General features: G+C 32.2%; 1 protein-coding gene across 1 annotated transcript; it reads left to right on the top strand.

The window, feature by feature from the left end:
• Nucleotides 1–435: 435 nt before the first annotated feature.
• On the top strand, nucleotides 436–26029 carry LOC149905427 (RYamide receptor-like). Its single transcript, XM_090106205.1, has 6 exons — nucleotides 436–1131; nucleotides 1761–1956; nucleotides 3265–3333; nucleotides 10961–11119; nucleotides 11709–11778; nucleotides 25411–26029. Exons 1-6 carry the CDS (start codon nucleotides 521–523, stop codon nucleotides 25554–25556), a joined length of 1251 nt encoding a protein of 416 aa, XP_089962331.1. The 5' UTR covers nucleotides 436–520; the 3' UTR covers nucleotides 25557–26029.
• Nucleotides 26030–27356: the final 1327 nt, after the last annotated feature.

The following is a 27356-nucleotide window of genomic DNA, read 5'->3' as shown; positions in this document are numbered from 1 at the left end:
AAGCATAAAATGATAAAATATTCATAGAAAATATCGGTATGAATTTTAATAACTTATACTTTTTATTATGTAAGACTCTCGTTAAATAATATTTTAATGACAAGGGCATGTACATGAAAAATAAATGAATATCATAATATAATACAATTTCTTTTTTCACGTCTAAACAACGTAAAAGTAAATGCTACAATAGTAGCTTGAATAAATTCAAGTCTGTGTTGACGCACACAGAATCTATTTCAAATCAAATAATTAATATATAAATTCCTTAAACCTAAATAAATTATTTTTTTATTTTGTAGAAAGATTCACATTCAAATGTTTACCAAGCACTATTCTATAAAATATTTTCAATCCATTATTCTATGCAAAATTAAAAACTTCATTGACATTTGAAAGTTAATTCCATGTTTTTTCTCTTTGTTACAGATAAATGCAGAAGAAGCATTCCAATTTGTTAGGTTTATTTCAAGTTCTCTTGACTCTGTGTGAAGTAATGGCTGATTACAAAAGGTAACCTATGATGTTGGATTCCAATGAACCTTACGTCAGCACGGAATACGTCAATATTACTAATATCACAGAAGACACAAACCAAACAGAGAACACAACATGGACGGATCATGCGATCTGCGACCCGGGTTTCACCAGCTTCCTCTCGACGCCGTTCTTTCATTTCATTGTCTACTTGATGTACTGTACAGTCTTTATCATCTCCCTTTTCGGGAATGGATTGGTTTGTTTTATAGTTCAAAGTTCACCACGAATGAAAACAGTGACCAACTACTTTATCATGAACTTAGCTATCGGTGATATATTGATGACTTCATTGTGCGTTCCCTTTTCATTTGTTCCTGTTCTTGTGTTGAGATATTGGCCATTCGGAATGGTTATGTGTAAGATTGTGAATTACTCGCAAGCAGTGTCTGTGTTTGTTAGTGCTTATACTCTAGTAGCTATATCGCTAGATCGTTATATGGCGATAATGAGGCCGCTGAAGCCACGTTTGGGCCGGGTGGCTGCGAAGTTTATAGTGAGTGCGGTATGGGCAGGCGCCTGCGCAACTGCAGCCCCTATATTCATAGTTTCTCAAATTCAACGACCGACACCGTGGCATGAGTTTTGCGAAGCGTGAGTATCTTTACTTTATCATGGGTATTTTTTATCAAATTAATTTTAAACACATATAACCAGTCGTAATCAGTGTCATTATTCACTATTTCTATATTATGATAATACACTCTGAATATATATGGTGTACCTATCGAATTCGTAAGACCATTATCTTAAACAATAAATTATTTCACTTCCATAAATTTCTACGTTAAGATTCTTATCACAGCAATATATTAGTATGTTCTCCCATTTGCTTGGCAATTATCTATAAAATATATTCAATCACAATAGACATTCCAAATTGTGTATAATTGTAATGGCGAACATAATGTGGAAACAAAACAAACATACAAAAATCATAATTATATTCGATCGTGGCTTAAAAATAAAGCTGTAAAGTTTTATTATAACAACGCTTTTGAAATATTTCACTATTCAATTTTACAATTATTTAAAAAATTTTAATCAATCTCAAACATTTGCAACTCTTTTTAATCGCAAAATATAATTACTTCTAGCTTTTTGTTTCAAAGCTAAATCGCATTACATTCCCGGTCGATTTTATTGCCGATTTAAAGGTAAGCTATATTACAGGCACGCCTGTTCGTTTTTACGGCCGATGCTGAAGATAAAAACTATTTCAGGGACGTCTGCCTCGAACGCTGGGAGCACACAGAATACAGTCAGCAGTACTCCTACATCCTGCTAGTCCTACAGTTCGGATTGCCGCTCACTGCCCTGGTGGTGACGTACGCTCGGATAGCGCACGTGGTGTGGGGACCGCCACCTGGCGAGGCGCAGTCCGCTAGAGACTCCAGACTGCAAATGGCTAAGAGAAAGGTGAAGGTGGATTTTAAGTAAATCCACATTAGAGTTAAAATTTTATTTAATTAGATAAAATATAACCTAACGTACTTAACAATCCAGTCTGCAAAAGAAGAACGTAGTACCTACTATCAATCTAGATTATAATATAACAAATAGAATTACTATTAATGGTTTACTTTATTCATAGGCTACACAATTAATTGTAACAAAAGTTCCTTTTGGAGGTAGATTTGAATTAAATATTTGGATATTTTTTGAGTAATTATTTTATTTATACTAACTTGACATGACCAATCAATTTTAGCTTAAAACAGTACAAAAGCTCCGTTAAAAGCATCCGTATTTATATTTTATTCACGCGCCTTACAAGAGTAAGCATTGCGAATACATGGAAATGACTTCCGCTGCCTGCAATTAGGTACTTGGAAAATTAGTATTAAAAGCTTGCAGTTATTTTTTTACTCCCCTTTTATAAGTTCGACACTATAAGAACTCTCTGTAATTTATTTATAAATCGATTATAATTGAAGCGGGAACTTAAAAAAAGTCTACTGCTATGTTTCATTGATTAGTAAAGCAATGCTTTCGTCGAAATTAAGAAATTGATAGACGAAGGTGAAAACATTTATCAATCATTAAATTAGTTAATAGGTGAAAACTTTTATTAATCAATCTCAGACTGAACTAGTCTATACTAATATTATAAAGAGGAAAGGTTTGTAATTATTATGTATGTATGGTTTTCACGCATAAACTATTGGACCGATTTCAAAATTTCTTTCACCATTAGAAAGCTGTATCTTCACTGAGCAACATAGGGTATAAAACATGTAGGTAACACGGGCAAAGCCGGGGCGGACCGCTTGTCTATAATAATTATAGGTCATTGCGTCAATCGTTCGTTAAAATATCATAAAAATAGACTTACCTTCTAAAAACTAGGTCTGCAGTGAATTGATCCAGAAAACGTACTGCGTCATAAATTTTCTACAAATAAAAGAGATCCGGTTATTAGGAACGGATACAAAAACAACATTGATTGCTTTGAAAATGCAATTAAACTAACCTAAAAATCTAAGAATACATTTCAACATTAAGCAGCCTTATTGCTATGCTTTGTGCGTCTGGTTATCACAAAGCGTTTTCTTCCAGACAATCAACCGAATGTAGTTCAAAATTAATACTAGTTACAGCATTCTATCCCATGTTTATTCAATTCTGAAAAGAGAATTTATGGTTCTGAGAAGAGAATTTATGGTTTTAAATTATAATTTAAATCACTTGTTTTATTTGTATCATATAGATATATTTTGCTTACAGATGATCAAGATGATGGTGACTGTAGTAGCTGTGTTTACTGTATGCTGGCTGCCTCTCAACATTTTCATTGCAAGTATTATAAACATTTTCATTGTTGGTTTCGATTAAATTTTACATTATTAACAACTCGTATATTTTTATTTATTTATTCAAATCAGTAAAAAGGTTTTGTTTGACTTCTCCTGTATTTACTCCTGTACTTTTTATTTGGTTCAGCAGTATAAACGAGATAGAAATTTATTAAAAAAAACTATCTTTACTTAATATTATAAAGATGGAGAGTTTGTTTGTTTGTTTGAACGCGCTAATCTCAGGAACTAGGTACTGGTCTTCATTTTATTTTTTTATTAGAAGAATAAAAGTTAAACCAAATTTGTACACCATTGTACGCTTATTGTTTCCAAATCTTCTTATATATAAAAATGAATCGCAAAATGTGTTGGTAAGCGCATAACTCGAGAACGGCTGAACCGATTTCGATAATTCTTTTTTTATTATATTCCTTGAAGTACGAGGATGGTTCTTATGTAGAGAAAACGTAAACATGTACCACGGGCGAAGCCGGGGCGGACCGCTAGTATTTCCTATATAATTTGTCTTATTTTCAACTGCGATGCGTTTAAATTATTGAAGTGAAACTTCTTTATCGGGGTTGGACAAAAATTTTGTGTAACATTTTTGCGTTACGCCGTACGCGTGACATTTTTGCGTTACACCGTACTCGTGACATTTTTGCGTTACGCCGTACTCGTGACATTTTTGCGTTACGCGCCAACTTTTTCTTATTCCTACCACGCGTTAACTTTATTTAACCAATTTCTGTAAAGTTGCATATAGTAAATTATTTTTTGAAAAATAAGGTCATAAAGAAGTTTCACTTCTTACGTGTGTACTAGTGTACACGCACAAATTTTTTTTAACAAGCGAAATACACACTTGAATTCCAGTTTTAATGAACATGCAAATTAAACTACAGTAAAAGTCATATGCATGAGTCAATTAATTATAATACACGCTGTAAAGATATTTTCTGGAGCGTTACAATTATTGCTTTTGTAGCACAGAATATTTTATTGTATGTATCTAGTGTATTTGTAGTTTTTTAATTGCTCATCTTAATAAACAAATTGTAAATTTATATTTTAATATCAGAACTCAGGAAGTCTCAATAATATTTTACTTATTAAAAACACAGCTAAATATAACTATAGCTAGACATAAAAATCGTAAAATGCTTCTTTGCAACATGAAAGAAAGACAGACAAACAATCACATGATACCCAAAATAAAACATGAAAAGCATTGATTAATCTTAAAAAAATCCTACCAACATAAATGCGAAAGTTTGTATGTTTGTTTGTTATTCCTTCACGCAAAACTACTCAACCGATTTTCATAAACTTTGGCACACACATTAAAAGTAACTTGGATTCACACATAGGATAGTTTTTATCCCGAAAATCGGGATAACCCGCAAACGGGTACTATACTGCAAGTTATTCTATGACTACGCGGGCGAAAAGCTAGTTAATCTATATTTTTTTTTTTTTATTGTTTGATAGGAAAGCGCTTGACCACTATCTCGCCTGATGGAAAGCTGAGATGTGGAAAGGAATATAGGAATATCTTAGGAAAGATTGTATAAAACGTTTACAGTAATAGCCATACAGTGAGGATTGTCGATATGTAAACCTAAACGCCCACGAGGCACCAGAAGCAAAGGTAATAAACATTTAGCGAAAATATATTCAGAATAAATAGACCTTAACGTTTTCCTCAAGATTGAACGAGTGTTAACGTATTATCAGTACAATCATGGTATTACTGGATAATGGTTACGGGAAAAAACAGGGAAGGAAAACCGTTTTTATATACTCTTGTACGATTTTTTAAGCCTCATAGTAACCGGTTATAGCAGGAAAATAAGTCAAACTTGTGAAGTTGATCGAGTTTATAATTTTAATCTAATATGTATTAATTTTAAATTGCATTTTCCATAAAAAATAACAACACGAAGTATCTAGTATGTATTATTACTTCCAATTATTAATGAACATTTATTTATTTTAACAACATATATAAAATTATAAAAATTATGTATCTGCTAATGAATGCTCTTTGATAATTATATAATAAAATAGAAAATAATATAAACCACCCTTTATATTGTATTTTTTTTTCTTCTTAATACTTACATACCGAAGGTTTGTAATTTCTGAATTTCATGTTATTATTTTTTACTTTTGAGGGTAAAGTTTTCCTCGTGTTAATACGTCATGCGAATTGCGATCATTTCTGATTCAAAATAAATCAAATATTCCCACATTTGATATTAAATCCATTATTTTTTTCATAATCCTTACACAGTTTATGAACTCACAAAACTCAAACATTTATTTATTCAATTATGTGTGTTCTAGATTCTTCTAGAACACACATAATTGAAATTGAGCAAACAGAAGATGAAAATAATAAAAGTATGTTTATTTATTTTATAATGTAAGTATATGATTTTCCTCTTCATGATAAATAATGAAAAATGTATCATTAAAATAATAAGATTATACCAAGCTCAAAGCCCCTTTTACCAAGCTTTAAACTGCGCAGTAAACAAGGAGTATTAGGTATATATATTTATAAAGAATTCACGTCAACGGAATTCCAGTAAACAATAATAATTAGCTGTAGTATCTTCCAAGAAAGGGTTTATAATGATACTGCCGTAACATTGTTTACAAAACATTTGGGTGCTTTTTCACTAATAATGTGCGACGATGTGTAGCGAGGAATGTGTTTGTTAAAACCAATCATATCGTTTAGTTTGAAGTTTGGTGCGATTAGCGTGAAGCGATACTATTGATTATTTACAAACACAATCCTCGCTACACATCGTCGCACATTATTAGTGGAAAAGCAGCCTTATCCATGAACGGGTCTGCGGACGCGGTTCTACCGAATACCCGCGGCCCCGTCAATAAAGCGGCTCGGCGGAACACAGTGGAGTTTAGTCGGTAGGACCCTGCACTCAGCAGGGTGATTCTGACATAACCCAGGGCTCTTCCCCCGAGTGCCCTGGGTATGCCTAAATGCATTCTCCACTATAAAAAAAAAGCCTTATCCATGTGATACGTCATACGTTCCTTTCGAGGAAGTTGTTTTGTCCTACTCTCTGATAAATATAGAAAGTGCCCTTTAGATGATAACAAATGATTTTTACGTTCTCTATGCAATCGTGAACACCTTAGAAGATCCTTGCCCACCTATGACATTCGACTTAAATATTTCAATTTGGATTCACTTGAAATGCGACGTAAATTCATTGATTTAACTTATATGTATAAAATTATCAATAACCTAATTCACACTGATATGCTTTGTAAATTCTCTTTATATTGTAACGCTCGTGTCACTCGGAACGCTAAACCCTTCTATATACCCGCCACTCGCTTATATATTTCTTATAATAACCCAGTATATAGGTTATGCCGACTATATAACGAAATAGTTAATAAAGATAACACTATTGACATTTTTTCAAATAGTCTAGCCAGTTTTCGTCGCCTAGTACTTACTGCTCTGCGTAGCACCAGAAGCATACGGATTTATGTCGAATCTTGTTAGCCTAAGTATATCTTTTATTGTATTTTTTTTTTTTTTATTGTTGTGGTAACAGTATTTTTAATTGTTTTTACATCTTTCACACTCTAAACATTTGTGTATCCATAGAATAGGCTTATACATAGAACGTTATTAATTGTACTTGAATAATTTGTTTGTTATATTGTTGTATAAGCTGTTTGGAAACTAATAAAATAAAATAAAATAAAATAAAAAATTGTACATCGAAAAATTTAATTTAACTAGTGATGCAGGCGTTAATTGCACATTAATATAGATTAGCCGTTTGCCCCGGCTTCGACCGAGTTGATCCGAGATAATAATATCATTATTCTTAACTATGAAGATACATATTAAAAAATTGTTGAATGTGGAACTTAGGCACTTCCTGAAGTCAGTTTATAAAGCATCACACGTCAAAAATACAAATGTTAATAGATAGAAAGGGATAGAACTTAACCGGTAAAACAATATTGTATGAAATTTGATGCCCTAAATCTCGCTCGAAATTCTGTACAGCCCAAGTGTTTATTAGCTTAACCGTTTCCTCGATTTATTTATTACTAGCGACCCGCCCCGGCTTCGCACGGCGGCCGGCCGGTACCGCCGCAAACGCTACGTCCCGCAATTTTGCACGCCTCATAAGCGAAGCGTTGAGGTGGGTACTACTGTCACTTCGCGCAAAACATCTGATTTTTCAAACTTAAAATGTCTTTATGTATCACACATTGCACTTGAAAGATAATACATACACACACATATTAAGAAAAAACACTATTTTTAACGTTCATGATATTTTTGATGTCATTTTTGTTATTTAAACTAGTTAAAAAACAGTTTAAAAAAGTTCTGTCTTGGACGTCCGTGTGTCTGTATGTGCGGATCCTTTTTCTTGTTAACACGATAGCGACCGAAATACTTTACTAATCGAGTCTTTTTTTTTCTCTTACGCTTGAGTATGCTCAGGAATAGAACCCTTTCATTTTTCAGGGTCTGATTCGATGTGGTTTAATTGTTATTAAATAAACAAAAATAATAATTAATAAATCTTATATATAAAAATGAATCGCAAAATGTGTTGGTAAGCGCATAACTCGAGAACGGCTGAACCGATTTCGATAATTCTTTTTTTATTATATTCCTTGAAATACGAGGATGGTTTTTATGTAGAGAAAACGTAAATATGTACCACGGGCGAAGCCGGGGCAGACCGCTAGTATTTATTAAAAAAAAATTATGAGGCGTGCACTTTTGGATTTTCCAAATTATTTAAATCTGTAATATCTTCGAAAATATTCACTTAAATCATACGGTGTAAAGGGCCATATAGATCTATATTAAATGAACAATATATTCAAGGTATTTAATTCGTTAAGGATTAATGCTGTATTGGTTAAAATCGCTTCGAAAATTAACCATTATTTGTCGTAAAAAGTAAATAACAAAAAAAAGTTATTGTGGGTTATCCATAAGAGATAGACATATACCATCGCGGACTTTTCTGTAGACCTTTTCAATGTGTACAATACTTAGTACATTATTTTGATAAAACTCGTAGGGTTCAGCCTGCGTTTGCAATGTAAGCGGAAAAAATGTAATTATTTACGACATCACATTAGAAACCTCAAAAATAACAGTACTTCTCCACTATTTAATGGATGTTATTATACATATAAACCTTCCTCTTGAATCACTCTATCTATTAAAAAAAACCGCATCAAAATCCGTTGCGTAGTTTCAAAGATTTAAGCGTACAAAGGGACATAGGGACATAGGGACAGGGAAAGCGACTTTGTTTTATACTATGTAGTGATTCAACTAATCCAAATGTTTGGAGGCTTTTCAAAGTAACGAAGCAGGATTCCAATAGATTAAAGAGCGAGTACCTGATGGAATTTCATCGAAAATCACGTGGATTGTAGGTATGCGGAAATTGCGGAAATTTATATTTGAACCTTGGAAAAAGTATAATAAATATGTTGTCAAACTGAAATGCTGCAAAAAAATCGATCGTGAGTTGGACCCACAGCAAAGTTTTCAAATATTTATGAATAAAAAATAATAGCTATGTGTAGTCTTATACTTAATTATTTACTTAATGATTTTTGTGTTCTGCACCATCAACCTCATCATAAAACGTAATTCTCATGATCCTCGACTAAAAGTTGCCTGGAAGAGATCGCTGCTTTAGCGATAAGGCCGCCTTTTGTACGTGTTTGTTTTGTATGTATTTTTTCGTATTGTTTGTTGGTGCAAATAAAGTAGGTATTTTTTCATTCAGTACATTGGTACTTACTATAAAATCGTTTAAAAAAAATGCTTCTGTAACAATACCTACAATTTATTAATCTTTCACAAGCTACACGTGTTAGTATCGAGATAATAATTGACATTATTTTCAAACCAATATCACATTTCATTAGAGCTCTAGTTTGATCCGATGAAATACAAAAGAATTAATATGTAATTATTATTGATCCTATCACAAAGATCCGTGACAAAAGGGTCGCTTCAGGGATTATTTTTTTCCGACCGTTTGTTCAATTATCCACAATCGTTTACATAAGATTCGTGTAAAACTAAGAAAATATTCCGTTGTTTGTTGAAAAACATTCGTAAAAACAGGAAAATTATTGGTCCAAATCCTGAAAAGTTCGTCGAGTCAAAAAGGGATGCCTCTGATTTCATATTATAACATTTTTTTTGGCTCTATCATACTTTTATTTTAATAAATTCATATAGGTCAATAAAACAAAGGTAACACGAAAACAGTTTTTTATTTTTTGTTAAATTTTCTTCTCAGATATTAATGTCTATGTTGAACGAATTTTTCCCAAAATTAAATCTGTCTAGTTCAATTGCACGCCTCATAAGCGAAGCGTTGAGGTGGGTACTACTGTCACTTCGCGCAAAACATCTGATTTTTCAAACTTAAAATGTCTTTATGTATCATACATTGCACTTGTAAGATAATACATACACACACATATTAAGAAAAACACTATTTTTAACGTTCATGATATTTTTGATGTCATTTTTGTTATTTGAACTAGTTAAAAAACAGTTTAAAAAAGTTCTGTCTTGGACGTCCGTGTGTCTGTATGTGCGGATCCTTTTTCTTGTTAACACGATAGCGACCGAAATACTTTACTAATCGAGTCTTTTTTTTTCTCTTACGCTTGAGTATGCTCAGGAATAGAACCCTTTCATTTTTCAGGGTCTGATTCGATGTGGTTTAATTGTTATTAAATAAACAAAAATAATAATTAATAAATATTTATTAAAAAAAATTATGAGGCGTGCACTTTTGGATTTTCCAAATTATTTTTCATCTCCAGAAACTATGGTAGACTTTAATCTTGTTGTAGTTCCTAGAAAAAGAAAATAAAAATTACAAAAATAATTTCATTACAATGGAAAAAATGTTATTATGTTTATCATTACCTTATTTAATTTCACTTCTTTTGAATCGAGTCCTTCGCCGTTATTTTATTTAAACATCTCTTTTCTAATAAAGTATTCTTAGACTGGCTTTAGCTAAGGTTTTTTTTATTTTTAGTTCCAGCTAATTAAATAATTAATTTAAATACATATTTAATACGAAAAAGTATACCTACCTTAATATACGATTCGAATAATTACATCTCTGACCCCAATATTTTTCTATGTAAATCGAATTTTCAAGTCATCACTCCTTTCAATTTTAATCAAATTACTGGAACAGGATAAGGTTTCCGAAAACAATGGAGGTTTGACAAGTATTTCCAATCAAATTGAGGGAGATTCTATTTCCATTTCCTTTTCAAGCAATTACCAACTGTCTGAAAATTTAAATTTTATTTTGAATGAATGAATGAATGAATACTCTTTATTGTACATACACAGAAATACAGTTTGTTACATGGTTGAGATAACTTATGACTAAATTAACTTATTATATATAAACAAACTTAAAATATATATATGTACAAAGAGCGGCTTTATCGCTCGTGAGCGATTTCTTCCAAGCAACTCTATGTAGACAGATATAGTGAGCAAGAATTAAAGAGAGATTATTTTATTTTTTATATTTGACCAGATTCTCTGGACCATACATGAGGAAGACGTAGACTGGGCGATGTGGCCCGGGATGCCGTACGTGTGGTTCGCGAGCCACTGGCTGGCGATGTCGCACTGCTGCTACAATCCTATCATTTACTGCTACATGAACTCGCGCTACCGAAGGGGCTTCCAGCAGGTAATATTTATGTTATCTATTATGTTGTTTATCTGCAACCTATGATCTACTGGTCCACTGCTACTTGAACTCGCGGAACCGCTACCAGCAGGCTTCCAGCAGATAATATTCCTGGTATCTTTTACGTTGTATGTCTGCTACAAACCCATCATCTACTACTACTTTAACCCGTGCTATCGCCGGGGTTTCACCCTACAGTAGCACCTAAATTTGGATAGAATTATGTCCCTTCATGACTTTAATTTTAAGAGGATTTATATTTTAACTTTAAAGATATTATTGGAAGCTTCGTATCGTTACGATTTAGTTTCATCGTTTCTTATGAACATATTTCACTTATGGTGACTAAAAGCAAAAATATATTGTTGCTAAAAAGTAAAATTATTGTACTACAAGGGTCACGGCTATGGGTCTATTTCCATTGTCACGATTTCCTTTATGAATTACTACGTGCTCTGCCTGCCTGCCTGCTCTGCGAGCCTGGTCGACACGACACGGTATTGACGCCTATACCCTTCCAAAGATTGAACTATTGAAGGATTTTTCATACTTTAGATAGGTATAATAATAAGAGAATTATCATTAACAGGCTCTGAGCTGCATACTCCGTTCGCGCACAGATCAGCCGCCCTGCCCCAGCGATGATGTTCCTTTGTCAGGTAAATAATTTATTTTTAAAGAAATAAGTAGAAAGTCAGCAGTGGTGGCTCAGTGGTGAGACCTCGGACTTCGAACCGATAAGTCCGGGGTTCGAGACCGGGCGAGCGCGCAGGAAATAAATTGATTTTTCAATTTATCTGCGCATGTTGTAACATCACCACTGCTCGAACGGTGAAGGAAAACATCGTGAGGAAACCGACATGTCGAAGAATCCAAAGTTCGACGATATGTGTCATCCGCCAACCCGCACTTGGCCAGCGTGGTGGATTATGGCCTGTACCCTCATAGGAGGCCCGTGTCCCAGCAGTGGGAACATATATGGGCTGATGATGATGATGATGATGAAGTAGAAAGAGAAAAGAAATATCTTTACGTATAACTCAAGAAGGACTGAAAGGATTTTTGCGATTTTTAGATTGAAAAATGTCTAACAAGCCGATGCCGATATGTATCACAATAGTGAATAATTTCACCTCGGTTGTAGCAGAATGAAAACTCAATTCCACTTTTCTTTTTCTAATGCGAATCATCATTAATTTCTAATCCTTCACCAAATTATTTTAGTATACCTACAGAATAATATATTTGTGAGTAAAATATCAGTCTCTATCTAGATTTTTCAACATTTCATTATTGGGACTACCGACTATGAACGAAATAAATTATAATATTCATATCGATGAAAACTTTTTAATGAAAAGCTTTTATATATCCAAATTATATACGAAATACGAATAGATTTTTCGACTCTAGGTCATTTGCTCTAATATACAAAAACTGCTCAACCAATTTGGTGTTTAGTGGAATGAATTTTTTTTTCTATTATAGCTAAAATTTTACATGTAGGTACTTATAGATCGATCAATTTCAATTTTGAGTCAATTTTAATATTTTATGTTTTTGTTCAAACAGAATCCTCGAAAATATCATCTAGTTTGATATATATTTTATTTTTTAGATTTGGTCTTGAATATTACACGTATCATCTAAGTAATAGAAGATTGGTAATTTTGCTTTATAACCCTTCTTAAGAGATATCAATTTTATTACGCTAGATGGCTCAATGCCATGAGCCATTGTATTAGTATTAAGCATTGCCATGCTTAATACTAATACAATAGATTCGGTCACGTACTAGGTATTTGTCTTTCTCCCGCAATCTTGATAATCTTGATAATATAAATAGTGACGTCTTTTATAGACTTCACTTCATAGTTAGCATAAAATAAAGTCGGTACACATATTTAGATGAGTTATTCTGGGGGAAAGTTTTAGAGAGTTATAGTATGTAATTGATTAGGTATTACACAAAACGGGCGAAATGGTAGTCTTATATAAATAATGACTTTCTATCGATTGCTGATTATTAGAATAGTGATTGATGGCTTTGCTAATAGACCATGTAACTTAGTGATTGAACATTAATTTTGTGTTTGCGTGATAAGCTACGTTTGGTACTATTCAGAAATCTATTTTGTTTGTATATCAACCTGAAGAGTTTTATCCTATTGTATTTAAAAAAACTATATTGTTCAAGCTATGTTTCTTTCAAAAAAATTCAGTGCCTTGAGATTGGTAAATGTTAAAATAAGTTAAGTATGACAATTCAAAAGTGCTTCTAGAAGAAGTCTAATTGAATATATAAATGTGAAAAAAACTTTTGTAGCTATATTAGAGATGCTTGAGTTTGAGTATTGAGTATGAATTAGGGCCGATTTTTCAATCCATGATAAAAACTTATCCGCCCAATAAAGTATTACACGATTATATTAAAATGTCACGTAAACTGTCAAATACGGTATGGTAGTTTAATACGTTATTCGACGAATAAGTATTAACCAAGGATTGAAAAATCAGCCCTAAAAGTTATAGTTATAAAAAATGTCTCTCTCAAGGATTTTCATTAAAGCCAAAAACTAAACTAAATCTCGCATTCCTGCAATGTGTCACAATTGAACGTAAACCACATCGCAGAGTTTCAAACTTAAATTTAAGTTAAAATTATGCATTCCATGCATATTCCTCTCGGCTCTCTGCACTATACTAAATGGTAGCTACTTCGCTCGTAGTAACTAAACACGGAATATGTTTTACACCTAATGCTATAAAAAAAAAAACTTTTGTATCTAGGTATATTAGAAATATTGATAACATTATTAAGCTGAAGAGATTGTTTGTGTTGTTTGCATGAATGCGCTATCCTCAGAAACCACGCGTCCGATTTGAAAAATTATTTATCTAATAGATTTATCGAGGAAGGCTTAATACATCATCGCGATAATATCAATAGGAGTAGAGCAATGCGGGTAAAACCGCGTAAATTAAGAGGTGTTTTACGTTATACTGCAAAGTGACCTAAAAATTAAATTTGACATTTATGAAAATATTTTATTTGTCACTGAAACAAATAGAAAAACAAGTAATATTTTATATTACTAGTACTAAAGGCATAATTTATGAAAAACAAAACTCTTATTCTTTACGACTATCAAGACAAGTCGATTAGCTTTTAACATAATTGCTTTAGTTCCGACCTCAACAAGACATTTTTAAGAATATTTTACAAACAATAATAATATTATGTACTCACTATCTTACAATATTTTGTTACACCCTTAACGTATTACGATATAATAACAATAACAGTTAGAATTGACGATTAAAAACATCGATTAAAAACGACACATAAAAATCCGTGACAAATAAATATACCTACTTACATTCACTCGAAAATCATAACCCTTGTTCTTTTGCAGTCGGGTAAATGCCTTAAATTTTACCTTTCTATATAGCTTAGTCACTGGCCTAAATAATAACACCTAATAGCTTTGAGATAATTGGAATAATGTAATTGAGTAGACAATTATTAATTGATGCATAGAAACATCATTAGGTTAAAATAATAGACCTAATTGGTAGAACCTACCTAATTGATGCTTGCGATAAACAGTATCTAGGGATAAACTAATATACCTATTATTTATTTTTCTTAAAATTTTCATCAAAATACAGTAAAAGAAAAAACTTTTTCTTTATAATAATTTTTCAGAACATACTAAGATGACAAGCACAGAGACTTGGAAATTTTCAGAAAAGTTAAAACAATTTAAGGTGATTGCTACGATCTGTTCCCAGCCAATATCCCGCTAGATGGCGCTGAATTCTACATTTCTAGTTTATTTGAGTTTTTGCGTAATTGGAAAAGATTAAGGTCGTAGGAATAGTCATGGCGGTTACTGAATATTATATTTTATTGAAATATGTCATATCATTGCCTTAAAATCCACCCAATTCGGTAAAAAAATGCATTATAACATCTGTCATTGCATACAGGGTCGTTTACACACACAGACGTATACAAAAATGATAAAGATTTAAGTCTAGATGGCGTGAATGTAAAACAAGTAGGATTGTTATAAAAATAAAAGTTATATTTGTTGGCGTAAACTATTTTGTTGTAATTTTGGGAAATAAATAATGTCAAAATTGATTACAATAAAACGCAGTTTTATTTTATTACACTATTGTTTTTTTTTTATCAAAACATGTATTTGAAGTAGCAAATATGATATTATGCTGATCCAAGCATTTTCACTCAAAACTAATATCACTAGTGATTTGTAAAAGTAAATTATTTCAATATACATTTCATAACCAACAAGTAAGAATAATTATTCATACAACAACAAATCAAAAACACTATTTACTATGGAAAAAAAACCAGGAAGGTGAAAAACATATTTACGATTTCGATGCACTCGACTTTTAGTAAAATAATAGGTAAAAATATTATTATGGTTTTGATCACAGACATATCTGTGGTTTTGATTTTAGCTACTAGTATCAGAAAGCTGCGTGTTCAATGCACGTCGGGGTCCCACAACTGTGGAGGAAGGAAGGTAGAATACCTCCATCGGATAAGTGAAGTTTCTCGACATACTCGATTTGCCGGCCGGCCTCAATGAAGATTGTCCGAAAGTTGTATATGTGCTCTGTAACGAAAAAATTTCGCTAGCGCGATTCAGAGTGAGGTGTCGTACAATATACCTAATGAAGTTTTTCATCTTTTTATTTTACTGCAAATACAAAATAAAAATTAAACAATGGTAATGTAAATTCTAAACAAACTACTACCAAAATACAATTAGAAAAAAATCATTTGACTTGTTTATTTCACCCAGAGGCCAGAGGCGGCTCGTGACAAAATTGTATAGGTGTTTACTTGAAATAAAACAACGAAAATATAATAGCGTTCGGGATGATTTATTACAAAAAAATGAGCACCACATTTTATAAATGTCTATAACACTAAAAATTACAAAGTACAGGCTATTTCAAAACGAATTCAATGACTAGGTATCAATAATTAGTAAATCACCGAATTTGCATTCGCGAGCGTAGGTATCCATAGTGTTTGTCACTGACGGTCACTGACCTCTATAACTTATAGTTATAGAGGTCAGTGGTGTTTGTTGTGTAAACATGTATGTATTTGAGTAGTTAGTAGCATATTATATTCTGAATTTCTGATCCATGCCTATTCACTCAAAACTAATAACACTAATGATTTGTAACAGTAAATTATTTCAATAGGTAGGTATTTGAACATTTCCCAACAAGACGTAAGAATAATTATTCGTAGGTATACAAGATACAATAACAAATCTAATACACTATTTATTATTTTATTATTTACTAGCGGTCCGCCCCGGCTTCGCCCGTGGTACATGTTTACGTTTTCTCTCCATAAGAAGTAATAGCTAGAGAGCTAGCGCAAAGCTACCTGTATGTATTTGACCAGACCTGGATTTTTGTGTGTTGATTCCCCTATACCTACTATACATGAGATGAGGAGTCACTAAGCCCAGAGTGGTGGACGGGGCGCGCGCTTAGGTAAGACAGGTGGAAATTTTTGGCGAACTTTGAAACCATTTGACCACGTCTGCCATTTTGATATTTGAAAATAGATTATTATTACTATCGGAAAATAACAATGGCAGACCATTATCACGCGGATAACATTCTGGCAGACACTTATGAAAGTGCTGAAAAAAATACAATTTTGAAAGTATTTGACCAGATCTGCCATTCATATATTTTATTTATTAGGGTCTTAAAAACTTATTTTCGAAACGGCAGACATTTTCATTGCGTACAGACTTCAGCAGACAACAAAACTTTACAGACTTCAGCAGTCAACAAGACTTAGCTTCTACATGGTCAGATGTATATGTCGTGGCCATATCGTAAATTTGCTCATTTCATGATATGATTGGCCATTTCACGAAATGGTCGCATTTCGTGAAATGGCCAATTTAGTTTGGCCACATCATGATGTGGCTTGAGCAGATCAATGATAAGAAATCGTTTCACGATATGGCCAACTAAACGCGCGGTTTTTTCATGAAATGATCAAAATTATTTGATCATATCGTAACATAGTTACATTTATCATTGGTAGAGGCGCTGCAAGCTCTGTTTATGTGATAAAATGGCGGCCGCTGGCGAATATTTAATTATTCGCAGTTAAAAACTTCATAATTCGTTTAATAACAATATGAAGAAAGTCATAGCAAAGAATTTACGACGGTTCGAGTACTATGGAAAATGTGGATATCTTATATGTATTGAAGAAAAAATGCGTCGTAAATAAAATAATTTAAGACGCATTTTTTCTTTTAGGATATAATATATTTATAGATCCTACTATAGTATTATAATTGTTTGTTTTTTAAAAAGCGATCCGGCTCTGGCACTCGCCGGCCGCTGCCGCGGCACGCTCGCTTTGCTCGCTCGGCTCGTGCGTTGTTTACTTAGGTAACTATCAAAGTCTAACCTAACCTAACCTAACTGTTTTTTATTGCAAAAACGATTCGCTTCTAGCATTCGCCGGCCGCTGCCGCGGCACTAACTTAAATGACATTAAACAAGTTTTTAGAATATTCTGAATTTTTTTTAATATTTTATGGACTCTTTATATTTTATACGATCTGGCCAAATGTGGATGGCCAAATCGTGAAACGTTGACGATTTAACGATCTGATCAAACTATGTTGGCCATTTCATGAAATGCGACCATTTCGTGAAATGATCGATCATATCATGAAATGAGCAAATCTACGATATGGCCACGACATATATATGTATTACGTTCCCTGACCTTACATCAATGATTTACTTTATTAATGTTTTTATGGTCATTTACATTTAATTTTGAAAACTATGGAATAAAATTTATAAATTTGATGATACAAAACTAAATATACATTTGTAAAGAATCTCAAATATAAAGTTGTGTTGCAAATAACAAATCATCATTTAAATATTTAGTTTATTTCTTTATTTAAGAAACAATTAACAATTACAAAACAACATAAAAAAACACGCATGCATTTATTGAAATGTTCATTCATCATCACTATCGTATGGCGTTGTGTGACTCGTCTTCATAATCCATTGAATCGGATTCTGTAAAAGTAAAACGTAAATTATATAATAAAAGAAATGAGTCATTATAAACTTACCTAGTAAGGCAATGCCTTTGATGTCGCACGATGCCGCCGCGCCGCCAGTGTAGGTACTTCTGCTGCTACATGAAAATATGCTAGGGTTGCAACAAATGGGAAATAAAACAATTGTGATTATTACTATTATGATGTAATCATTTATTCATATTATGTACATTCAAAACAATTGCTATTATTAAATCTGATGTAATTATTTTTTCATAAATATATAATTATTATTAATTACATAATATATTGCACTGTGAAATATTTACGTATCACTTTATTTTTGATGTTCTTAATTGTCTTTTATAAAATTTAAGTGACGCATTCGCATTGGGATCAACAATCCGATAAGAAAAGAATGGAGACAACATATACATAGCTTTGATTTCAATTCTACAGATACAAAATATACAATCTATCTAAAATGATACAACGGATGTTTCCTGCGTTTTCTCGTCAAAATACCGAAACAACGTAATTATTGTATAGTAGTTGGGCGTGAAAGTAAAAAAACAAATGAAAAGTGTTTTCCATATGATTATTTATTAAATTTACGCGATTAAGAATAATTTCAACGATACAATTTAGTAACCGAGAATTCAGAGGATTAAAGAAAATACCTGCCTGATAATTTTATCAAACTCTAAAAGAATTATGGTTATTTCGCATCACTCGGTTTATTAGTTTGGTAATAATTATTAAAGGTAGTTACAACCCTAGCCATTGAGTCGAACGGTAGGCAACACAATATCGACTTTGTGCGGGTACATATGGTACATTTCTTCTTGCTGTGAAGCGTAATTATTATTATTAAGATTTTTTAGGCTATTTTGAATCAGCTGTTCTAATTTAATTCTAGAAATTTATTAAAACGTGATTTTTTTAAAAGTATATTATGAGTTTATAAATACCTCAACCAATAGTTATTGTGTCCTATCCTCATTTCTTTATATCTTGGTAGTTAACTAAAGTGTTAAATTTACATAACCTCAACAACAACATTTACACTGCCACTGCACTAAAACTAAACTAACTAGCTCTCTAGCTATAAGAACCATCCTCGTACTTCAAGGGATATAATAAAAAAAGAATTATCGAAATCGGTTCAGCCGTTCTCGAGTTATGCGCTTACCAACACATTTTGCGATTCATTTTTATATTATAGACTAGCGGTCCGCCCCGGCTTCGCCCGTGGTACATGTTTACGTTTTCTCTACATAAGAACCATCCTCGTACTTCAAGGAATATAATAAAAAAAGAATTATCGAAATCGGTTCAGCCGTTCTCGAGTTATGCGCTTACCAACACATTTTGCGATTCATTTATATATGTATACTAGCGGTCCGCCCCGGCTTCGCCCGTGGTACATATGTATTTACGTTTTCTCTACATAAAAACCATCCTCGTACTTCAAGGAATATAATAAAAAAAGAATTATCGAAATCGGTTCAGCCATTCTCGAGTTATGCGCTTACCAACACATTTTGCGATTCATTTTTATATATAAGATATACTAGCGGTCCGCCCCGGCTTCGCCCGTGGTACATAATATTTACGTTTTCTCTACATAAAAACCATCCTCGTACTTCAAGGAATATAATAAAAAAAGAATGATCGAAATCGGTTCAGCCGTTCTCGAGTTATGCGCTTACCAACACATTTTGCGATTCATTTTTATATATAAGAAGATAAGATTATGTGAAAATAACAAGGAAGGTGAAAAACATATTTACGAAAACATAGTAACATAATATGGCTGTCGCTACAATAATTATATTTCAATTTTATCTTTTTATACCTAGTAGAACTGGCCGACGAATAAAAAAAATCGTAATAGAATAAATACAATAAATTACGGAACAAAAAAAGGATTGTAACTGAATTAGGTATGTTTGTTTCTGGGCGCACCGTTTTCGACGACGCGACGCGCGACGTAAGCGTATAGGTATAGGTACCTACTTTGCTAAAACAAACTAATAAAATTGTGTGTCTGTCTGAAAATTCGGAAAAGCATATTTTGCAAGTTTGTAATTACTTTGATAGTTTACCGATTTATAATAATTGTAATTGTAATTGTATAATATATAATTTGCAATGTGGTGAAATTTCATAAAAATCACGGGCCAATTTTTTGTTTTGAATCCCACCGAAAATATAATTGCGTTATTAGAATAATTAATTACTATACCTACCCACGATCAATTATTACAATATAGTCTCAAATGCATACTAGAGAAATATTGCAATTTGATTCAATTAAAATGCATAGCATACAAAAATAAATTCACAACACAAGAAATTCCGCGCGCAAATCATAGCGCGTGTCAATGAAATCAAGAATGTTTTATATCAAGCCGACGCGGACGACGACGCGACGCCGAACAAAAGTACCTACGACGGACGACCACGCTTCGAGTTGCCAAACAACATGAGTAATAAATTGTTTACAAAAAAAACAAGTTTTCCATTTTTCTGTATGAGTAGACAGAACTTCAAAACGCCACCTGCTACGGTTTATATTATGAACGATTGTTATAAAAATAAAAGTTATATTTGTTGGTGTAAACTATTTTATTGATCAATAATTTTGGAATTTAAAATTGTCAACATTGATTACAATAAAACGCAGTTTTATTTTATTACACTATTGTTTTTTTTTATCAAAACATGTATTTGAAGTACCATAATATAATATTATGCTGATCCAAGCATTTTCACTCAAAACTTATATCACTAATGATTTGTAAAAGTAAATTATTTCAATATACATTTCATAACCAACATGTAAGAATAATTATTATTATTCCTACCTACAACAACAAACCTAAAACACTATTTACTATGGGAAAATAACCAGGAAGGTGAAAAACATATTATTATTTACGATTTCGACGCACTCGACTTTTAGTAAAATATAGTAGGGAAACATAATATTATGGTTTTGATTTTTGCTTCTAGTATAAGAAAACTGCGTGTTCAAACTACTTGTTTGTCTGTCTGAAAATTCGGAAGTACTTTGGTAGTTTACCGATTTATAATAATATTGTATATATCGTTGTTTAAAAAATATTCAAACACAATAAAATATGATATATGTACTGATTTATCACTGGTTTCAGTGATGAACTGATGAGTCAATTATAGCCACTATACTTTCGTCATACGTGTGTATGATTGATGTGATTTGCAACGTGGTGATATTTCAGAAAAATCACGGGTCAAATTGTCCCACCGAAAATATAACTGCGTTATAAGAATAACTATAACGATAAATTATACATAATACAATATAGTCTCAAATGCATACTAGTGAAATATTTTATTTGAATCAATAAAATAAAAAAATAAATAAAAAATAATAATAATACAAAAATAAATTCAAAACACAAGAAAATCCGCGCGCAAATCATAGCGCGTGACAATGAAATCAAGAACTTTCGAGCCGACGCGGACGACGAAGGAGCCTAACAAAAGTACCTACAATCATAGGCGGCTCGTGACAAAATTGTATGTACCGTGTTCACTTGAAATAAAACAACGAAAATAGGTACCTACAATAGCGTTAGCAGTACAAAAAAAATGAGCACCACATTATAAATGTCTATTTATACACTAAAAATTATAGAGTATTTCAAAACGAATTCAATTATTATTTAGCAATAATTAGAAAATCCCCGAATTTGCATTCGTGATCGTATTCATAGTGTTTGTCTACACTAATATTATAAAGAGGAAAACTTTGTTTGTTTGTTTGATTGTAATGAATAGGCTCATAAACTACTGGACATTTTACCAATGTTTGCAAGTTTGTGATTACTTTGATAGTTTACCGATTTATAATAATTGTATACTTATATCATTGTTTAAAAATATTCAAACACAATATGATATAGGTACTGATTTATCACTGGTTTCAGTGATGAACTGATGAGTCAATGTTAGCCACAATACTAATCACTTTCGTCATACATGTGTATGAACTATGATTGATGTGATTTGCAATGTGGTGAAATTTCATAAAAATCACGGGCCAATTTTTTGTTTTGAATCCCACCGAAAATACATATATTACTAATTGCGTTATTAGAATAATTAATTACTATACCCACGATCAATTATTACAATTTACAATATAGTCTCAAATGCGTACTAGAGAAACATTGCAATTTGAATCAATTAAAATGCATAGCATACAAAAATAAATTCACAACACAAGAAATTCCGCGCGCAAATCATAGCGCGTGTCAATGAAATCAAGAATGTAATTTTATATCAAGCCGACGAGCGACGACGCCGAACTAAAGTACCTACAGTACCATTTACCTTCAGTGTACAATACAGTTTACAGACCTACGACGGACGAACAATAATGAGTAATAAATAAAAAAAAACATAGTTTCTAAGGTCATTAGTTTTATTTTATTTTATTGTTATTTTCTTTGAACGATTGGAAATGAAATTACTCAATTTTTACACAGAACTTTGATTTATTAGAATTATGCTCATTATGCATAAGATAACGAACGCGAATGCACGACATCTAGCGCGTCAATGTCTAAACATCGCCTTTCGTTTAGACATTGACGCGCTAGATCTGTAATAAGTATATAGTCTATGCGCTAGATGTCGTGCTTTATGTCGTGTTTCGCTTGGCAAAAGTCACGCACACTACTGTAGAAGTGTCAAATTTTTCCGGTATTTTACTGTTGTTTTTCTAAGTAAATATTGTAAATTATTGATTAAAAAGGTCGAACGCGCACACATTTCATTATAGAGAAGTGATAAAATGATTAGTTTTAAAGAAATAGTGTCTGTGTTAAGTGTTTAGAGGTAATCAAAAATGTATGGAGGGACGGTCGGAACATCAACCTTAAACTTTGTGAGTTTTAGGCGCGCAAAGATGGTTGGATCAGCTCACATTATTATTCATAAAAAAATTAGGCACTATACACATTTATGTGTGAGATATTCGTAACCTTATGGTAAACCACGAAACTAATTTTATTTCAGGGTTTTTAATGTACTGATAAAACTTAACATAATTATTAAGGCAGGTATTTTAATTTCTCATAGAAACAACATGTGCCAGTAAAAAAGAAAGATTGGAAAAAAATACCTAATACTTTTAGTATCTTGTGGTAATATCGATACAATTTGATCGACAAAGAAAATAAATATTCTTACAACAGAGCAATAAAATACATCCAATTATTCCTACCTCTAGGTATATTCTCTAGAAATATGTTCTTTGTTAAAACAGATTTATCTGTCCAGTATAATCTATAGTCTATACTAATATTATATAGATGAAGTATTTTTTTTTTGCTTGAACGCGTTAATCTCCGAAAACACGTGCCCGGTTTATAAAATTATTTTACTGTTAGATAGTCCATTTATCGAGGAAAAATATCAGCTAAGACAAAGTATCGAATAAATTTTTGTAAACACACCTAAAAGATTTGTTGTTGTCGGTAAATTGTTGATGTTCGACATTCAATTAAGAGAAATGCGGTAAGATTTGTACCAATAACATTGACCACAACAAACATATTGTTCCGTTTGTACTAAATTCTATGTCCATGTACTAATGATCAAAATTTATAATGAATGCTTTGAACACCATCATTATCAGTCCATATTTTTAGTTCCACTGCTGGGACACAGGTCTCCTATTAGGGTGCAGGCTATCCACAACGCTGGCCAAGTGTTGGATGTAGTGTAGTAGATGTCACATGTCTTCGAACTTTTTAATTCTTAACATGACGGATTCCTCATGATATTTTCCTTTACCGATAGTGAAGATAAGACTGTATCTACAGTCTTGCATCAATGCAATAATGTATCTACATTATTGCATTGATCGGGTCTCAGAACCGACTTTTTAAGTTGCTCTCAAAAATCTATTGATCGACGAACCCTTAAATAAAGATTTTGATAGAATTCTGATGTTTAAATTCATTTTTGCTTTATTTCTCTTCATTAGAGAGTATAAAGACAAAAGAGTAACCGGGATCGCACAGAGGTTAAACCCGCAGAGCAGATAAAATAAGGTGTTGAATAGTGAAGGAAACATTTAATTAAAAAGTATTAGAGAAACAACCACATTGTAGGTACATAAAATTGAATCCCAACTAATCTAAAACTTTTTAATAGTATTCTCGTTTTAATTTAGGTACTTCGAGGGTCTACAATAGCAGTTCATGTTTTATTAGAAAAGTTTGAAAAACTATTTCCACTTAATATTGTTTAATCTGATCAAAGGTTATATCCCTTTCAATTATTTAATTATTCTTATATGTATTAGAAAAAGAAACTCAAAGCTAATCTTACCTTGTAAACTTTTAAGTTAAGGACTTCTAAATGACTTAGAAAGAACGGGAAAGTAGGCTAAGACCTTGCTTCGACAGGCCTTCAGGAGACGAGAATAAAACTCAAACTCATATAGTAGTTACTTACTTCAAATATCACAATAACAGTATTGATGTCGATGATATACAAACCTACCTTACCTTTTATAGATATATTATGGCATATTACGTAATTACTAGGTATAGGTTCGAAATATTATGCAAGAGCAGTAAAACACAACAACAAAAAAGTAACGGAGGCGGGATGAGCTGCCAATAATTAATCATTCTTAAATAAAGCTTTTTAATTCATATAAAGTAAATATTTCGTTCTTCCGTTAATAATTTCAATCCACAATCACACCCAGACTCAAATATTTGTTCTTAATTAACGTTTAATAAAATAATGAATTGTCTCCATTCGTAGTAACGAATACCTACCTACTTTTATGTATTCTGTGATATGAGGTATGTAGTTCAAGGTACGAACATGTCATTGTTAGTTTGGTTAAACGCCCTAAAATCAGAAAGAACTTTCAGTGAAAACTGATAATTTATTAATAATTATAGCAGTATATCCAGTGAGAATATCATGGCGCTGGACAAAATCAGTTTCAGGCCCATTTTTCTACACTGTAAATATGATACATCGTGCTAGGGTGGCCCGTGGCAGGCCGAATTTAAAATATGTTTTATTATCAGATACTTAGTCTCAAAAACTCTGCATCATATTGTACCTACTACTACAAATAATAACAAATTCCATTTCCAGATCTCATGGTGATGAACGGTATGACGCGTCGCGGCACGTCGAGTACGAGCGTCAGTCGGCGTGTGACGACGTCATCGCTGACGTCAGTTCGACGGACGAACGGCGCGCCCGTCCGCGCTCTGTCTGTGCGGTCGCATTTCCATTAGCAACTATGGACGTTGTTTACTAGTGGATAGAGTTCAAAATTACGTGTAAAACTTGTGGCTAATTGGTGACAGTGTTCATGTTACAAGTATCTTTCCGAGGTATCTTTGAAGTATCTATAAGTTGTCTATGGTTACTATCTATTGTAGTAAGTGATTGACGATTTATCCTTCTCTTCGCCAATTAAAAGACGCAAATGACGTTTTGTGGGATGCCTAATCCAGAATAATACTTGTCACTGCGTAGGAAGGTTTTATAAAGTTTACAAATGTATGAAATTTTCGTTCTCTGTCGGCTTAAATTTACAGATTATCACGTATTGAATATCCCTAGAACCATTAAAAATATCATCCTGTAAATATAAATATGATTATTTATTATTTATTAAATTTTAATTTTAAATGTTAAAATACTTAAATGTAGGAATAAGTAATAACGCAAATTAAATCAACTTCATTAATATTATATTTAAAACAATTTTAAATATTATATAAATTTATATATTGGATAGTGTCAATATAATTAATATTTTTAATCAAATCAACATTTTTACGAAACGTTTATATGTTAGGTATTTATTAAGAAATGTACCAAAGATAGTAATTAAAATTGTGTACACGATTATTTATCAAATAAAAGACTTGAAGCATAATTTTGTTTCATTTCAACCCAAATATTACCTACATATTTCCCTAATCATTAAGTAATTTAATAAAAAAATAATATTATCTAGTGTCTTATATCTTCTTTCTACATAGCCTTTAATTATTATCTTTATGTCACAACTAGATTTCCGCCCGCGGCTTCGCCCGCGTTTGCAAAGGAAAATCCGCATAGTTCCCGTTCCCGTGGGATTTCCGGGATAAAAACTATCCTATGTGTTGATCCAAGTTACCCTCTATATGTGTGCTAAATTTCATTGTAATCCGTTCCGTAGTTTTTACGTGAAAGAGTAACAAACATCCATACATCCATACATCCATACATCCTTACAAACTTTCGCCTTTATAATATAAATATTAGATAGATTAGATATTAGCTTATTATTATGTACAATATCATGATATCATTTAATACAATATCATTTAAATGCTTTAGAGACATTTTTAAAGATTTTTGATCTTTGCTATTGCTGTATTTTAGACCGATGATATAGCCCAATACAGTTGAAGTCAATCTGACTAGACTAGACAAGCAGATCATTTTTATGGTATATCTTAGGCCCAAGAAGCTTACATCTAATACAATGGAGATTGCACTATGACCATTAACTTGTAACAAGAAAATATGACCTTGAATGACGCCTGTATGTTTTTTTATCCCTTTCACACCAACTTGCCAATTTAGGTGTGAAAGGGATAAAAAACCATACAGGCGTCATTCAACGTCATATTTTCTTGTTACAAGTTAAATGTTAATGTTCATAGTGCAATCTCCAGTGTGTTAGATATAAGCTTCTTGCTTAGGCCGCATTTCCATCTGCAAGAAAACTTGTGCAATTTATGTCCAACAGTATGTCTGTCGTCCGACAGCAGTTTGCAAGGTGGAATCGCGGAATTAGACTTGACTGTCAGACATTTCTTGCGGAAGTTTTCTTCCCTTAATTAAATCTTAGACAATGTAGTTGAAGTTCTGAACATAGATGTAGTAGTAAAAGTCAGATAAAAGAGGTTTGTTTTTTATTACACTCTATTACTAAATTAAGACTTTTTGTTAATACCTGCATTGTTATATACATTTCGGTAGCAAAATGGTATTTCCTGTAGCAACATAAATAAAAACAACATAAACTTCTAGTAAGA

Source organism: Colias eurytheme, chromosome 10 (assembly GCF_061535395.1).
Source record: "Colias eurytheme isolate Ceu_HAF_F1 chromosome 10, ilColEury1 Martin Lab GWU primary, whole genome shotgun sequence".
NCBI classification, from domain to species: domain Eukaryota; kingdom Metazoa; phylum Arthropoda; class Insecta; order Lepidoptera; family Pieridae; genus Colias; species Colias eurytheme.
The sequence above is the reverse complement of the archived record's forward strand: the minus strand, read 5'-3'. Positions and strand labels throughout refer to the sequence as shown.